This window comes from Nyctereutes procyonoides, unplaced genomic scaffold (assembly GCF_905146905.1).
Source record: "Nyctereutes procyonoides isolate TBG_1078 unplaced genomic scaffold, NYPRO_anot_genome, whole genome shotgun sequence".
Taxonomy (NCBI): Eukaryota; Metazoa; Chordata; class Mammalia; order Carnivora; family Canidae; genus Nyctereutes; species Nyctereutes procyonoides.
The window spans coordinates 6439348-6457515 of NW_026575021.1; the positions used below are offsets into that span (position 1 = coordinate 6439348).

Consider the following 18168-nt stretch of genomic DNA (forward strand, 5'->3'; position numbering starts at 1 on the left):
GATGAGAGAGAATCTTAAGCAGGTTCCATGCCCAGCTTGGAGCCTGACGCCCAACACTGGGCTCGATCTCACAACTCTGAGCTCATGACCTGAGCTGAAATTAAGAGTTGGACATGTAACCAATTCAGCATCCAGCACCCTGGAAAGGACTAGTTCTAAATATTAATTTGGATGCTTATATTCCACAGTTTTGTTTAAAAAAAGAAAATACAAGTATCAGCCTGTGCTTAAAAGCAACAAAATGCATAGGTATTTCTTGCTAAAGTATTCAAAAATAACCTGGCTTAGTTCTAAATAATAAAAATGTTGCTGCCTTTCACTCTCCCACTGAAAACCTCTGCTATGGAAGAGTTTGAAATCTTTATAGAATTAATGTATATTAGAATTGACCTCTTTAGCATTTGTAACTTGAGTAATTATGTACAAACTAAAACGAAAGACAAATCTTAACCTATAATCACAGTCAACATCTTTGGTCATTTCCACTTTAATTCAGACATTAGAAACAGGATAATGAGAACAGTACCTCATTTACAAGTATGAATAGTATTCTCTTCCAGCTGTAGACTTTACAAAGAATTGGGCAAATTGCTTGTTTAATAAATAAAATCTACGATATAGGACATTCCAAAAAATACACCGGTGTAAGACAAGAAGTATACATAGATTGTACTGATACATCCATTATGCCTTATACCATACTCCAAAAGGTTTAGCTAGGGCAATGAGAGGTTTGTTACCTACCTGATTTGTGTACATAGCAAGTAAAGCTTTGTTAAATTCTATAGCTTGCAGTTGTTTCTTAGAAAGCTTAAACTCTACTCCTTCTGCGTTGGTTAATTTCACTTTCTTCTTGGAGTCAAAGACATTTTGGTCCTGACAAAGAAAAGTTCATCTGCTATTAACAACAATCTCAGACTTCAACTCTTAACACTTGAGGGCTTTATCCATCTTCCATTTAGTTATTTTGTACACAAAAAAGCTTGGAAGATATGCATCTACCTGGTTAGGTTGTTTAAACCCCTGAGACGCATATAAATTTGTCTTGGGTTCTTAGTTTTCTTTTGATTTATTCTTCCACTATTAACTGCTTGTTTTGAATTTTGAAGAAAAGTACTCACAGACAGAATGAATTTTACAGTGGAAATTAGGACTACAAAGATACAAAGAAATCTGCAATCTACAAACTATGCCCATTAAAATTCATATGACAAATGAGGAAATTCTTTCCTCTTTCAAACAGTCATTATGTAAACAAATCATTAAAATTCAGAAATAAGTTCACAACTCTTTTGAAACCATTTTTAGTAAAAAATGCAAATGTAACATAGCTGTTTTTCTTTTTTCTTTTCCTTAAGGTCCTTCTCACCTAAGCAGAAGCTCAATTTCTCAAACTTCTGTGTGCAGCAAACAGTGTTATCTGCCTTTAAAAAGTCTTGTTAGAATTATAGAACGTCACTTACTTTTCTAGGAAGACAAATTACATGCATCTTGAGGACAAACGGAGCATCTGAATGTCTACTGTGTGCACAGCATTCTAGCTTTGTTAAATACCATATTTATTTGCAAATAAGTGATACCCCATGCTTTTTAAACCAGCCCTTCTACTAGTTTGAAGACGAAGGAATCTAAAATAGGTATCACTTTTCCTGAGTGTGAAGCTCCAAACCAATGTAAATTTATTTTAATGTACAGGAGGAAACTGACTTTCATATAAATCAATTCTTAAGAAACCAGATTTCTAGTTGGTTCTCCTCTGTATTTTAATACTTCATCATCCATGCCACTACCAGACTTCTTTTAAACTTTGCTATCTTCTCTTAAACTTCAGCTTTTATTCAAAAATTTGATTTTTCAAGGCCTCCCATACCATGGCATCATTTAATGTAACTTTAAAAAGTTTTTAAATAGCTAGCATACATGTATCCTCTAACTTCTATTTTCTCACTTTCTTTCCACAAGTCATAAGTATTTCTCCATATGTTCACTTGCTTATGCTGTTTATACCTTCAAACTGTAACCCTTCTTCAAGGGTGAGCTACAAATTTGCCAGCCCAGAGATCTTTTCTTTCATCAATAATGGCAGTTAAAAAGTAAAAAATTTAACCATGTACATTTTTTAAACCATGTACATTTATTTGATTATTTATGTGATTTTTAAATGATGTAATGATTGAGTTTCATATTTCTTTTGCATTATCTATTGCATTCAGCACTATTTTGAATAAAAAGTCCGTTAACTAAAAAAATTTCTGTATATAATTACAAAAGATTAAGATATTTTGTGTTTCGCATGCTGTCCTTCCCATAATTTTATCAGGTAAAAAGAATTTATCCTCACTGGCATTTCAAATAATTCATTTTTTTTTAAAGATTTTATTTATTTATTCATAGAGACAGAGACACAGGCAGAGGGAGAAGCAGGCTCCATGCAGGGAGCCCCGACGTGGGACTCCATCCAGGGTCTCCAGGATCACGCCCTGGGCTGCAGGCGGCGCTAAACCACTGCGCCACCGGGGCTGCCCGCATTTCAAATAATTCATAAACCCATGCAGGTATATAATGCTGCTAAGATTTAAACACCAGAATCAATTTTTTGGAAAACTAAATTATGCCAATGGCCTGCAACATCCTATAACTACTAGTCTCTAATGCTATTATCTGATCTCTGGGGACCCTCTGAATTTCTGCTGTAAGAGGAGAGAGGTGCCATGAAGGAGTCAGAGACTAGAATCTGAATCAAAGTTCTACGTCTAACAGGCTGTGACTTTATATAAATTACTTAACTCCTTCCAGCTTCAGATTATATTCCTACAAATTAGAGGTAAGTACTACCACCTAAAAATATAATTCAGAAGATGAAATAAGATGGCACTTGAAAAATCACACAGCTTATCAAAAGAAATCAAATGTTAACTTTTCTTATTTTCTACTGAATTGAATTTTCAAATCTGAACTTCAGATGTTCTTCCATTAAAACAATGTTCTAAATGTTGGTTAATTTTACTAGTATAGTATTCTTTAGGATCATTTATATACATACTTGTAATATTTTATATGTGGTTTGGAGGTGGGTAGAGAAAGAATCTGTCCATGTCTCCCCTCCCCCAAAATGAAAACCACTGGAAAGAAAAAAATTATATATAGGAAACTTGTATTCAGGATCACTAGATGAAAAAGACACTTAAAACATACACATGCTTAGTTTAGAAGTCCACATTTATTTTTCAATATATAGATTCTCGATATTATCAGAAACTGGGAAAAGGGTAAGATAGTCGAGCCTCTAACTGCAAAAAAGTTTTATTACTTGAACATAGCTTATAGAATCATCATTATGAAAGTTAAATTATTACTGTGATTTTGCTACAATTGGACTGTGTCAGGGAAAAAAGAAGTCAACCTAGAAAGAAATGGAGGTAATATGTTTTCAATGTAAAATGTAAGAAAGCCATGGATATCCCATACCTTGTTAATAGTAATGATGTTATTTGCAATCACTGCTAGCAATCCCACATCTGTTGGCCTGTGAACAATAAGCAACAGTCAAAAAGAAACAAACCTTTAAAAAGAGACTTCATCCCCTATAAAAGGCACTTCGTATTAATAACTTACTTTAGTTTTATTATCTGATTATAAAGTTGCAACGCCTCCTCTGTACGACCTTGAAGCTGCAGAATATAAGCCATCTGCCCATGAATGATGGCCAGTTCTGTCTGTGGGTCTTCCTCAGTCCCATCCTAAGTAGAAAAAGAAACTTTTTTCCCTTGTAAATGCTCCAAAAATTGATCTCCATATCTATCAAGTATTCCAAACATTCAAAAGATATATAATCTTATAGACAACATAAATTTTCAGAAAACTTCCCTTAGAGTCAGTTTGTTAAAATTTGGGAATCAGATAAAGGTGATTCCAAAAGTAAATTACTGTGTAAACAGGTGTGAGCCAGAAAACAATAAAATATTGGTGAAAGGATAACAAGTATAAGGATTTTGTAATGACACTACTTCACAAGTGTCTTTAAGGCAATTGGAAATCAAGACTGCTGTATTATGTGGTTCATTTAAGAAAAATGCATGAAATTCTATGAAAGGACCCATATTCAAAGACCTGAGCTGTACATCTAAATTAGAGAATAGATTTATATTAATATAAAATAAAATGTATAAGGCATATAAAAATTCTGGTATTGTAATTTCCCAGCCTGAGACTCCATCAAATAAGGATCAAGAGGATTTTTACTATGATTTACATTTAATAAATCATCATCTATCTCAACAAGTCAATAAATAACACCCTATAAATTTATATTAGAAGTGTAAAATTTGGGTTTAACAACAGTAGAATACTTACAGAATCTTCTGATAATGAACGGCGGCAAAGATCTATAGGAAAAAATGATTTTAAAATTAATATTGCAGGGTAATTCCCATTTTTTTCACCATTCTGAGAAGTAAGAATTAAATTCTTGGGACGCCAGGGTGGCTCAGCAGTTTAGCGCCTGCCTTTGGCCCAGGGTGCAATCCTGGAGTTCCAGGATGGAGTCCCACACTGGGCTCCCAGCATGCAGCCTGCTTCTCCCTCTGCCTATGTCTCTGCCTCTCTCTCTGTTTCTCTCATGAATAAAATCTTAAAAAAAAAAAAAAAAAGAATTAAATTTTTGGGCAGAAGATCTCAAGACAATTTTAATAATAAGCAAATTTGGAAATTATTAGCATCAATTATGTTACATAAATACTTCTAGTCCCTGACCATTCTAGTTCTCTGGCATTTTTCTTTCATTTGTAATCTCTGCCTCTCTCATGAATAAATAAATAAAATAAAATGTTGATTGCAAAAACTCAATGACAAAAAAGTAGTAAAATAAAGACAATAATCCCACCATCAAGAGATAACCACTGTTAGCATTTCCATTACTATTTTTAAATGCAAATGCACACTTGCTTTAGAAATGAAAGTGCCATGAAGCCTCTCTTCTCCATTTAATATATTTTGGACATCTTAATGTTATAATAAATATAGATCTACATTATTATTATATTTTTAATCAAGGCTCTCTTTTTTTAAAAAAAAAAAAGATTTATTTATTTCAGAAAGAGACAGGGAGGGAGGGAGGGAAGGAGAAAGGGAGGAGAGAAGCAGACTCCTCGCTAGGTATGGAGCCCAATGCAGGGCTGGATCCCACAAACCATGAGATCATGATCTGAGCCAAAACCAAGAATAGGACCCTTAACCAACTGAGCCACCCAGGAGCCCCTAGATCTACATTTTTATTTTAAATGACTGTATGGCAATCTATTTTGTGGTAATGCCAAAACTTAGCCAATTCTCTTATAGGGCAGAAACTCATGATGTTTCCAATTTTTTTCTTATGACCATCCCTTTAATTACCATTCATAAAAATATATATGAATTTAAGTATTTCCTTACAATTAATTTCATTTATCTAATTATTAATTACTTTATTTCCTTAAAATGAAATCCTTGGATCAAAGGGTATGCAAATTTTAAAATATGCCACACATCACCAAACTGCCCAATGTAAAGTTGGTATTACTTTTATACTCAAAACTTCTGTGTATAAGAGTGTCCTTTTCCATATTACTGTCAACACTGGGTATAATCAAGCTATTATAATTCTCAAACATATTTTTCTTCTCACAATGCTCTAACTTCTTTCTTTTTTTAAAAAGATTTTATTTATTTATTCATGAGACACACACACAGAGATAGAGAGAGGCAGAGACACAGACAGAGGGAGAAGCAGGCTCCATGCAAGGAACCTGATGTGGGACTGGATCCTGAGTCTCCAGGATCACATCCTACATGTGATCCTGGACTGAAGACGGCGCTAAACCGCTGAGCCACCTGGGCTGCCCTAACTTGTTTTTATTTTAACCTTCAACATTTAGAATTGACCCTGCTTCACCTTTTTTTCCTCCTCACCATCACCACAGTCCCTATATCACTATATCCCTGTATTCCAGGGAAATATGTATGCAGATGAAAAGTTTATATGTTCTTAGAGTTAAAACCAGACATAAGCTAATAAGACTATTTTTCTTTTTATTTTATTTTTTAATTTTTATTTATTTATGATAGTCACAGAGAGAGAGAGAGAGAGGCAGAGACATAGGCAGAGGGAGAAGCAGGCTCCACGCACCTGGAACCTGATGTGGGATTCGATCCCGGGTCTCCAGGATCGCGCCCCGGGCCAAAGGCAGGCGCCAAACCGCTGCGCCACCCAGGGATCCCTATTTTTCTTTTTTCTTAATTAAAAGCTTCAAAGCATGTAAATGTTGTATATGAAAACATACTATATGGAGTTAAACTGTGCTTGAATAGTGTTGTCAATATAAATAATTTATGTGTATGCATGCACATACACACATAGGCACAGCAAATTATCACTATATTTGAGTACCAGTTTAATAATAATTACCAATATTTATTAGATGCTTATATTATATGCCCTGTGCTGCTGTAAATGCTTGACATTAACTCAATTTATATTTAATATTCATAGCAACTTATTAAAAAACCTTCAAAAAATTAAGGTCTGGGGATCCCTGGGTGGCGCAGTGGTTTGGCGCCTGCCTTTGGCCCGGGGTGCGATCCTGGAGGCCCGGGATCGAGTCCCGCGTCGGGCTCCCGGTGCATGGAGCCTGCTTCTCCCTCTGCCTGTGTGTCTGCCTCTCTCTCTCTCACTGTGTGCCTATCATAAATAAATAAAAATTAAAAAAAAAATTAAGGTCTGGTGTGGATGAAAATGGACAAGTACTCTGGCTTAGGGATTAGATAGAAATAGGGGAGAGACATGTTAAAATGCTAAGAGAAAGATGAGATGAATTGTGAGAAATTCCCACTGAATCAGTAATTTCTGTTAATAAACCTCACAAAAATCAAATGCAGTTTTTGGAAATACTGTTTTAAGCTATATGCACATTACAATTACACAGAATTTTAATAAACTTCCAACCTTCAGCTTTTTGTAGGATTTTCATTGCCTGGCTCAGCTGGCCTTGTCCTATCAGTGCACATGCAGCATTGTAGCACAGTTCATGTGTGCCTTCTTGGAGGCCCAAGTTTTCCTGTCATGGAGCAAAATACCAGTCAGACACTAGACAAGAATACTGTTTTATAGCTGTGCGGATATACAGAGATACTCACTGGAACCACCTTTTCCCAATTGCTTTGAGCTGCAACAACTGCTGAAAGGTTTGTCTTTCTCTCTTCATCATAATCATCTTGGGAGTTTCGGACGAGATCTCTATATACTGCTAAGCATTCATCATAGCGTTCTAACCGGTATAACTAGGGAGAAAGATAGCAAGTAAAAGATCAGAGGAGAAGACATCATACAAACCCTTTTTTGAATCACTAAGTAGGAAATCTAATTCAGCATGATATGGGCAATCAACAGTTTTTTCTTTACAAATTTTCAATTAGTTCTGTGTGCTACTAATACTTTCAAAAACTTGCAATAAATGAATCTCCACTGGATTTGTGGTCATGATTCAGATAGAAAAGTCATTGTATTTACCTCCTTTTTTAGATTAGGTAAGTGCCGTGAGTTGTGAAAGAAAATCTTTCCAAAGAAATCATGCTGTTAGCTAAACCTGAGTTTTTTTTTTTTTTTTTAAGATTTATTTATTTATTCATGAGAGACACAGAGAGAGAGAGAGACAGGCAGAGACACAGGCAGAGGTAGAAGCAGGGATGGGTCAGGATCACGCCCTGGGCTGAAGGCGGTGCTAAATGGCTTAGCCACCCGGGCTGCCCTAAATCTGACTTACAATGAAAAAATTTTCCTATCCATAAAATGATTATTAAGCCCCAGTGAACGGGAACAAAACTAGATGTTAACAAAAGGACTTAATATTTCCTAGGAGTTTGCAGTATTTAATCTTATTTTCTCTTTCCCAGAAACCAGCTAGTATAGGGTTAGTATCAAGTACACAAAACATAATTCCTGCTTATTTCATTCAAGTTGTTCTCAAAGGGCAGTAAGAACTGTCACTCTTGGTATATTACGTCAAGTCAGCTATATATGACAGGGACTGGTACCCTTCATCAATCTCAAAATTTGCCTTAAATTTGGAATTTACCCTAAATTTCCCCAGCTTACTTTAAAAGTTCTTTATAAACTTATAATCCATGAATTTGTTCAAATCTTTCTCCAACCAGTATGTATTGTTAAAACTCCTACTATCTCTTGAGAACAATACATTTAATTCATTAATTGCTCTTACTGACATTTTAAAAATCTTTGAGAGGGTTTTGCTAGTTCTAATAAAACATTTCTGTACTCTCATCATTAATAGCTCTATTTTTACCTTAGGCTTACTTATATGCCTCAAACTCTTTCAGAATAAACTATTTTTACGGATTTCAAACTAGCTGAAGTCATCCAAATTCTTATCATTATTTATTTTAACCTTAAACAAAATGTGTTTAAAACTAGAAAGAAATACAATTTCAAAACTGTGTAAATATAACCCACTGGCCTTCATCTTTCCAACTAAAAAGTCAAAATTTCATAGGATGTTTTTAAGTTTCTAATTACCCTGAAGGAGTAATTTATTCACAGAATACTACATATGCAACTGTTTGTGTGAAGATCAAGAAGAGGGAATATGTCCAAACCTCAAGAATTGGTTTGATGGCAAGTTTTGTGGAGCATCAGGATGGGCTGAGGTTCCTCATCCCTGCTCCTTATAGGTACAGTCATGCTTACTGAGGATGATTGTCAACAGGTATTTTAAAGCAGTAATTACCACTTGTCCATAAAGCTCCTTTAGTTTGTCTGTCTGCTGATTGGCACTTTCTATTGTCTTCAAGGCATTCTCAATTCTGTTCAGCCTGTACTCACAATATGCCTTCTCAAAAGAAAGCGAGTTACTGCAAAAGAAAAAAACCAGTATCTGATCATTAGCTAACACTGCAGAGCACACACTATATGCTGGATGCTGCTGTAAGTACCTGACCTATATTAAGTCATTTAACCTCCATTAACAAGATAAGGAAAGTGACAAAGTTTAGCAAGGCCTGAAAATTAGTTCACAAGTGGCAGAGAAAATATTACATCCATTTCCCTTGTTTCTCTTGCTTTTTTGGATAGTCTTAAAATTATTGGACTTTTGAAACAAACATTTAAGAATGAAATAATGAATCAGCTAAATAACTAATTGTCTTAGATACAAAAACAACCTGAACACTATTTTATTGTTTTCAAGGTTTTGTTTTTCAGTAATCTCCTCACCCAACGTGGGACTCGAACTCACAACCCCGAGATCAAGAGTTGTGTGCTTCACCGACTGAGCCAGCCAGACACTTGAATACTATTTTAATTTTTTTTATTTTTTTATTTATGATAGTCACACACAGAGAGAGAGAGAGGCAGAGACACAGGCAGAGGGAGAAGCAGGCTCCATGCACCAGGAGCCCGACGTGGGACTCGATCCAGGGTCTCCAGGATCGCGCCCTGGGCCAAAGGCAGGCGCCAAACTGCGGCGCCACCCAGGGATCCCTTGAACACTATTTTAAATGGGTTATTACAGAAGTTTCTTAAATCTACTAATCAAATAATAAGCCATATAAAGCTGCTTTAAATGTGTTCAAGAATCAAATGAATAGCAAAGAAAAGGTAACTAAGATCTTAAAAAAACATAGTACTTGAAACTAGCCAAACTACTGGTAAACGCACAACTACAAAATCACTACCTGTTTATACTGACTTAACTCATCTACATTAATGTGACAGTTGATACTCATTTTAGAGTTTTAACCATAATTCATGAGGAAAAATATTTATTAAGCAAAATGACAATACCTTTTATTTACTAGCCTAAAAATTATTTGCAAATCTACCTATGTCACAAAATGACCAAAATTCAACATATGGTAGTATAAACATGTTTACTAGAAAGCAGCATCCCTTTTACTTCTTTTATTTTTAGTAAAGTGGGTTTGTTAAAAAATAGTTTATTTATTTGAGAGAGAAAGAGAGAAAGCACATGCGCACACAAGCAGAAGGAGGAGCAGAAGGAGACTTAGAGGCAGACTCCCCACCTGGCAGGGAGCTCGACAGGGAGACTTGATTCTAGGACCCTGGGAACATGACCTGAGCCGAAGGCAGATACTAACAGACTGAGTCACCCAGGTATCCCTTTTCAGTAAAGGTTTAAATGATTTTCAATCTATCTGTATAAATATGGCTCAAACTACTCCAAAATCAAAAAGACACAGAACACTAAGTTTTACTCCCATTGTTATTCACATCTACCCCGCTCCCCTTTACCTCCTACAAATGACTATTTTTATTCAGTTTCTCCAGCTAATGTTTATTTTTGCAAATACAGGAAAATACACAGATAAATTTTTTTTAAAGATTTTATTTATTTATTCATGAGAGACACAGGGAAAGAGGCAGAGGCACAGGCAGAGGGAGAAGCAGGCTCCCTGCAGGGAGCCTGATGTGGCACTCGATACCAGGATCCTGGGATCACCGCCTGAGCCAAAGGCAGATGCTCAACCACAGAGCTACCCAGGTGCCCCCACATATAAATTCTTATATCCTCCTTTTCTTATACAAAAAGCATACTATATAGTTGTTGACCTGTGAGCATGGATTTGAACTGCATGAGTCCACTTCTATGTAGTTTTTTTTAATATGATATACTACCTTAGATGTATTTTCTCCTTCTTATGATTTTCTTAGTATCATTTTCTTTCCTCTAGCTTACTTTAATACAATACATAATGCATATAGAAATATGTTTATCAACTGTTTATGTCATCTGTCAGGCCTCCAGTCAATAGTAGGCTCTCAGTACAGTTTGAGGAGTCGAAACTTATACAGAGATTTTCGACTGTGTGGAGGATTGGTGCCCCTAACTCCTGAGATGTTCAATGGTCAACTGTACACTGCTTTATAAACCAGTATTTCACAAAAGAGTAAATATGCTGCAAAAAAACTTTATTTTATACACATTTCTTCGGGGGTTTAGGCATGACTGTAAAGAAAAATCAAATTACAGTAACAATTTAGAATATAAATTCACATTTCATGAAATAATAAGTGAAGTAAGTGAAAAAGATGAACAACAACAAATGTTATATATTCTAAAGACTGCTAAAGAACTTTCACACTGAACGATCTTGGCCTAAAATCCTACCTCAACAATTCTCAAAGGAGGTAGGCACAGAGATCAGGCTAAGATTGCCACACCATCCTAAAGGTTCTACTTATCTATTCCTACCCTACATGTTCTAGCCCCTCTGCCTTTTTATTTTTCTTTTTAAATTAAGCTTCTGAGTTGTTCTTATGGCCTCCAAGAATTCATTATGCCCCTTATCCTTCAGTAGTTTACCTGCTTCTTAGTGGTTCCAAGGAAAGACAGGTAAAGAAAAAGGCTCCCTAAGGCAGAAAAGAACAAAGATACTATTGCTAAGCAAAAATGGAAAAAAGTGATTAAAAAATCACTGCATAGTGAAGGGAAAAAAACATGGAAATGGTTATAGCGATGGTAGCCATATTTCTAATAACTGCACAAACAACTAACTAAATCACTTACTTGGCCAACACTTTAGTATGAGTATTGATGACATTCAAGGCTTCCTTGAAACTTCCATTTTGGATAAGGCATACCACTTTACAGTGTAGGGCAGTTACATCATCCTTGTTGATCTGCAGTACTAGAGAACAAGAAGGTACATTTATGTTTTATTGCAACAATAACAATTAGTTGAAATGTTAAAAAAAATGACTGATCTTCATTTTTAACTTAAGAAGTGGCAAAAGGACAGTGATAAATTAGTAAGATTTCCAATGAGATAGATTCCCTAGATGCATGTAGCAAAAAAAAAAAAAAATTTTTTTAAGATTTTTTTTATTTATTCATGAGAGACGGGGAGAGAGAGAGGCAGAGACACAGAGGGAGAAGCAGGCTCTATGCAGGGAGCCCGACGTGAGGCTCAATCCTGGGACTCCAGGATCACACCCTGAACAACTGAGCCACCCAGGGATTCCCCCCACCCCCAATTTTTTTAAAATAATGAAATAAAGAAAAGAGAAGCTATTTTATCCAGCTTTTCCACCTTAGGACACATGCTACATCCTACATTATTTCATTAGTTCACAGAGAAAAAAAAATCACGTAGAATTTGGAAGCAAATGACTTAGGTTTGAGCATAAGCTTGTCATTACTGTCTTTAGGTCTTGGGCAAATCATTTCACTGCCAAATGTCAGTTTTTTGATCTGCAAAACGAGTATGAAAGTTATTAAGATTAAATAAGAATACTTTAGAAAAATCCATAAGCTGTGAAGTATACGAATGCAACTTATCTTGCTGGCAGTATTTTCAAAAGCCATTCAAAATTTCCCCTTTCATCTAAGACAACCATCAGAAGAAGACAGGGAAGGACTCAGGCGGCAAAGTTTCAAAGCTAAACAGCTGTTCAGTGTCAAAATGACCACAATCATTCCCTTTACCCCTGGGGAACATTAGGAACCTAACTCTGTGTAAGAGTCATAATGAATCTTTCCCAATTAAGAAAATATATATTGATAAATCGGGGAAAAAAAAGTGCTGATTAAATAATTCCTGCAAGGGATCCCTGGGTGGCGCAGCGGTTTAGCGCCTGCCTTTGGCCCAGGGCACGATCCTGGAGACCCAGGATCGAATCCCACGTAGGGCTCCCAGTGCATGGAGCCTGCTTCTCCCTCTGCCTGTGTCTCTGCCTCTCTCTCTCTCTCTCTCTCTCTCTGTGACTATCATAAAATAAAAATAAATAAATAAATAAATAAATAAATAAATAAATAAATAAATAAATAAATAAATAATTCCTGCAACATACTTACTACACTGCTACTGAATGATACTGGTTGCAGGTTTAGCTAAAGGCTAAAAGTTAATTCAAAACAAGTTTAGGAATCAAATGAACTCCAATAAGTAGCTATTTTCCTTAATGTCTGAAATCACCCAAGTGCACTGTGGCACAATCACTACTTCTTTACGTGAACAATAGGATACTGAAAATTATTTATACAATACTGTATGCTACTGACACACTTTGTATGTTATTACTGCCTTAAACAGCCAAACCCGGTCTCGGTAATCACTTTTTCGAATCTACCAAATATAGGCTGCATGTTCGGTAAAGAAGAATTCAGTAGCACAGAGAGCACTAAAGAGCATGGCCCTATGGCAGTTACACAGTAAAGGATAAATGAATGCAAGGAGTAAACTTCACGCCAAAGGCAGTTGACTCGAGATTATCAGTTAGGGGTCAAAACAAAACCAAACCAAACCAGGCCAAACTTTCCTTGCCACGTTATTGCAAATGTCACTGCTTTCACACACACACACACACACACACACACACACACACACACACACACACACATCTGATCTGATGACACCGGAGAGAGAGTGTATCTATGAGAGTGACAGGCTTAACATCCGGATCCAGCCCCTTCCTCCCTCCCTGGAGTCTACACGGCAGCTTCCACCTCGTTAGCATCAGCTTCTCAACTACGTGTCCCTAAGCAGGTTCCTCCCTCCGAGGCGGCCGAGGAGAAAAAGCTCTCTCAGCAATACTGTCTTGATCACTCCTCTAAAAGGAAAAGAGAAGAGGCGGCGACGTGAGATATCCGCAAAATAAGGAGTAAAAATGGAGGAGACGAGAAAACAGTTTGAAAGAGGCGCATGGAGTTGCGCTCTCTTTAAATTCCACCGTCGCTTCCCGCGGTGGGTGAAGAGGGAAGTACACGTGGCTCTAGGCAGCCCTGGCCCCAGGCCTGGTCAGGTGGAGCGGAGGGGCTGCGGCTCACGCGCGCCGGGTGTTCAGGCCCCGGTGCCGGCGGGCGGCGGGATCTACCACCCCCGCCTCCACTCGGCGGTGGTCGCGCGCGCCCGGAGGCGGCCGCGTCCTTCCTGCAGCCGGGGGCCGCCCCAGCGCCCGCCTCGACACTTACTCTTGCTGACCGTCTTGAGAGCGCGCGTGAAGTCGCCGTTCTGGCCATAACGGTTCACTTCACTCCAGAGCGCAGGCACCGACACCCCCCCGCTGCCGCCGCTCGCCATCTTGGAGGGGCCGCGGGGAGGGGCGGGACGACCTCTGCCCCGGAAGAGGATCCGGCGGCGGCCCAGCGGAGGAGGAAGCCCGTGGTTGCTAAGCGTTTTCGAGTCGGAAGCGCCCTCGCCCCTCAAGTAGTGTCGGAGCTTGCGGTCTTAGTTTCTTCGAAGTTTGCATGGATAGAGGCGATACGTCTTACCCCAGCCGATCTGAAGGAACGAGGTGTAGGACTACGGCAAGGGGCCGAGAAGGGGTTCACCAAACGGTTTTGGCTCAAAGCCGCCTGCGTTTCCGGGACTAGCCCTGCCGGCGAAGCAGCACCCTCGTCCCACGAGGCGGAGCTGACCGACGGTCTGTGGGATGGTAAAATACTAACTGGAAACCTGAGGGAGTCCTGTGAAGCAGCACGGAGAGAGACGGCTTCTCTTTGCTGCTGGAGAATACTTCCTAAAGGAATTGCATTTGAAAAGGATCTTGAAAGATGATTAGGAAGACCGGGGGTTGGGTCTGAGGAAAATTCAGGCAGAGAAGATAAAAAGAACCCACAAGTGCAAAACACGTTCGATGAACCCACCCTTCCACCCGCCGCTGCTCTCTGGGCTCCAGTTCAGGAACAGTCAGCAACGCGGCCAAAGGAAGGCCAAAGGATATTGACGTGTAAGGGGTGAGAGTGCCCGGGCTCAGTTCCTGGCTCTAGGACTCACTAGGTGTTTGACGGTGAGCAAATTGTTTATCAGAGTCCCAGGTTTCCCGACTGTAAAACAGGGAAAGGTTTTTGTTTTTTTTGTTTTTAAGATTTTATTTATTCATGAGAGAGACAGAGAGAGGTGGAGACAGAAGCAGGTTCCATGCTGGGAGCCCGACGTGGGACTCGATCCCGAGTCCCCAGGATCACGCCCTGGGCCGAAGGCGCGCTAAACCGCTGAGCCACCCGAGCTGCCCAAAATAGGGAAAGTATTACTGTTGTTCTGGGGGTAACAGATACTTCATGCATCCTGGCATTTACAGGAGTTCAAGTAATACATAGACATAGGTTTGGAGTATTTTTTTGTAAGAGCTTAAATATCAAGATAGGTTTGTCAGAAGAGTACTTGTTGAGTACTCTTGAGAACGACAGGACATCTGTTGAAAGCCTACTCCGCAGACTCATTGTCAAGATCCTACTAACTCCTGCTACTTTCCCCACATCCTTTTTAGTCTTCAGTATTTCTCCAGATTTTAAAAAGTTACTTTGATCTTGCAGACGAGGTAGCACGCCCCATTACTTTCTTTTTTTATTTTTTTTTAATTTTTATTTATTTATGATAGTCACAGAGAGAGAGAGAGAGACAGAGAGACAGAGAGACAGAGACACAGGCAGAGGGAGAAGCAGGCTCCATGCACCGGGAGCCCGACGTGGGATTCGATCCCGGGTCTCCAGGATCGCGCCCTGGGCCAAAGGCAGGCGCTAAACCGCTGCACCACCCAGGGATCCTGAAGCCCATCTCGGAAATGATAATGGACTATCATTTCCATGAGGCCAGGGACCTTATTTACCCTTATTCACTGCAGTACCCTAGGATCTAGCACACTGCCTGACACATAGTTGGTACTCAACTTTTTAGCATGAGTTTTTGCTAATTTTTTCTCTAATCTCAGTTCCTTCATGGTAGAAGGTATGTCCAACTTGTGGTTGTTTACCAGTGGTGCCTGGCACTTTCATGTCTGGTCAATGTCACTATGGTATCATGTTAAAATAGAACTACTGGTCTAGTGAACTCTATCTCTGGAGAATATGATCTCTGTGAGCATTACAGACTTTCCTTGACTGTTAAACTGTCACACATTACAAACTATGCCTAGATTTCAGGTTAAGGGAGTTCCCGGTGACATCTGATACACCCAAAATTTTGCGTGTATTTTCAAAGAAAAGTTTTTGTAGCTTGCCTCGGATTCTCCAATGGTGTTTTCATGCAACAGCCCTACCCTGGTTCACCCCACCCTACCCAACGTGAGGACCGACAACTTTAGTCAAGTGATTCTCTTCTCAGAACATTATAAAAGGATTCAGTTTTGGGTTTTGCATCAGTCTGTTCTCATACTATGTAGCTTCCAGAAGTTCCTCAGAATTCCGGTACAGATTCCCATGTTTCTATTTCTTAAGTCATTTTCTTTTTTAAAAGATTTTATTTATTTATTCATGATAGTCACATAGAGACAGAGAGGCAGAGACACAGGCAGAGGGAGAAGCAGGCTCCATGCAGGGAGCCCGACGTGGGATTCGATCCCGGGTCTCCAGGATTGCGCCCCGGGCCAAAGGCAGGCACCAAACCGCTGCGCCACCCAGGGATCCCTCTTAAGTCATTTTCATCAGGTTTTGTGGCAAACAGGATATAAAAATATGGGTTTTATCTGCATTTTTGAAAGGAGTCTTCCAGAGCGATCTTTTTATAAACATTTTATCTGATGCCATTTTCGTACCCTCGGGATGAAATCCAAAAGCCTATCTATCCTGGAAGATCCTTGATGGTATGGCCTCTGCTTTCTAACCTCCCCAGCCCACATAGGTCTTTTGTTATTCACTCCTTAGTTTCCTGCATGTAATACTCCTCTAACATTAGTTACGTGTGGTTCCATGTTGCCCTACCTATGGGAATTTGCACATTTATTCATTCAACAAATATTTACTGAATGCTTTGTGTTGGTGTCCAGCATTATACTGCTCCCTAGGGATATAATTAACAAAAAGAACTCTGTGTACTCATGGAATTTATTTTCTACTTGGAAGAGGTAGGCAATAAATACACACCATGTTCAGTGGTAATAAATTCAATGAAAATTAAGGTAAGAGGGATTGAGAATAGAGTGCAAAGAGTTAGAGACCTACCTTCCTTTTTGTTCACAATGTATACTTGTTTTAATTTCTTCCTCCCTTGTGTACTCAGAATCCTTGATCACTTACTCCATATTAGACAATGTATGTTTTGAAAAAAACAGGCAGGAGAAATATTTAGTCCTACTTTACAGATAAGAACTAAAGCTAAACAAAACAAAACCAAACAAAAACAAAAACAACCACTAAAGCTCAGAATAATGTACCCATGTAAATCTTTTCATTTCCATTCTACTGTTATTTTCACTGTACCACAATGCTAGATGAACAACTCGGTCCCAAGTAATTTGAGATCATGGGGAGTTAAATGCAAAAATGCACCACTAAAACTATTTCACTCTGGCAGCCCAAGAACTGTGGGTTGAAGAACTCTGGATAAGCCACATTATGCTGATTCTCTGCCCTTCTCCCCTATGTTCAGAAATGAAATCAGCTGAAGGGAATATTAAATTCGAGGTGGATTTTATGGTGAATCAGTTTCACTCATACCAACTTCTATAGTCTGCCAAAGGGATATTACATAATGTATTCAGGTATCAGGATATACTTTACATATGTTGACTCAATTCTCTTAACAGTGTCAGGGTAGTATTTGCAGGTCCTCAAAAAGGCAGAGCTGTTTTACCTCCTGCTTCCTTAGTCTGGTTATTTCCCCACATTTCTTTTTCTTTTCTTTTCACTTTCTTTCTTTCTTTCTTTTTCTTTCTTTCCTTTCCTTCTTTCTTTTTCTTTTCTTCTTTCCTTTTTCTTTTTCTTTCTTTATTTCTCTCTCTTTTTCTTGATTTATTTGTTCATGAGAGACACAGAGAAAGAGGCAGAGACAGGCAGAGGGAGAAGCAGGCTCCATGCAAAGAGCCCGACATGGGACTTGATGCCCGGTCTCCAGGATCAGGCCCCGGGCTGAAGGCAGTGCTAAACCACTGAGCCACCGGGGCTGCCCATTTCCCCACATTTCTGCATGGCTCACTCTTTTACATCATTGCTCTGCTGTCTGCAAAAACCTTTCTCTTATCTCCAGCACTATCCTATCACTTTGGTTATTCTTCACATGCACTTATACTTCCCTAATTCTACCTAATACATCTTTTATGGTTTGTTATCCCCAATAAGATTTTTTTGACAGTGGGGGCCTTGTTTCTGTTCAGTACTGTTTTCTTAGGGCCTCAAATAAAACCAGGCAAAGTATGTATCTCATGAATATATGAATGAATAAAGC

At 38.7% G+C, this 18168-nt stretch overlaps 1 protein-coding gene across 1 annotated transcript in view; it reads right to left on the reverse strand.

Annotated features, from left to right (window-relative positions):
• Positions 1–14126, reverse strand: part of SRP72 (signal recognition particle 72) — a 29835-nt gene extending 15709 nt beyond the window's left edge. The window contains exons 1-9 of the mRNA XM_055340295.1: positions 13980–14126; positions 11577–11697; positions 8778–8901; positions 7171–7314; positions 6980–7091; positions 4354–4385; positions 3616–3740; positions 3469–3526; positions 745–876 (exon numbers count right to left, since the gene is read on the reverse strand). Coding sequence (XP_055196270.1) covers positions 745–876; positions 3469–3526; positions 3616–3740; positions 4354–4385; positions 6980–7091; positions 7171–7314; positions 8778–8901; positions 11577–11697; positions 13980–14088 — 957 coding nt within the window. The 5' untranslated portion in view covers positions 14089–14126. The remainder of the gene's footprint in view (positions 1–744; positions 877–3468; positions 3527–3615; positions 3741–4353; positions 4386–6979; positions 7092–7170; positions 7315–8777; positions 8902–11576; positions 11698–13979) is intronic.
• Positions 14127–18168: the final 4042 nt, after the last annotated feature.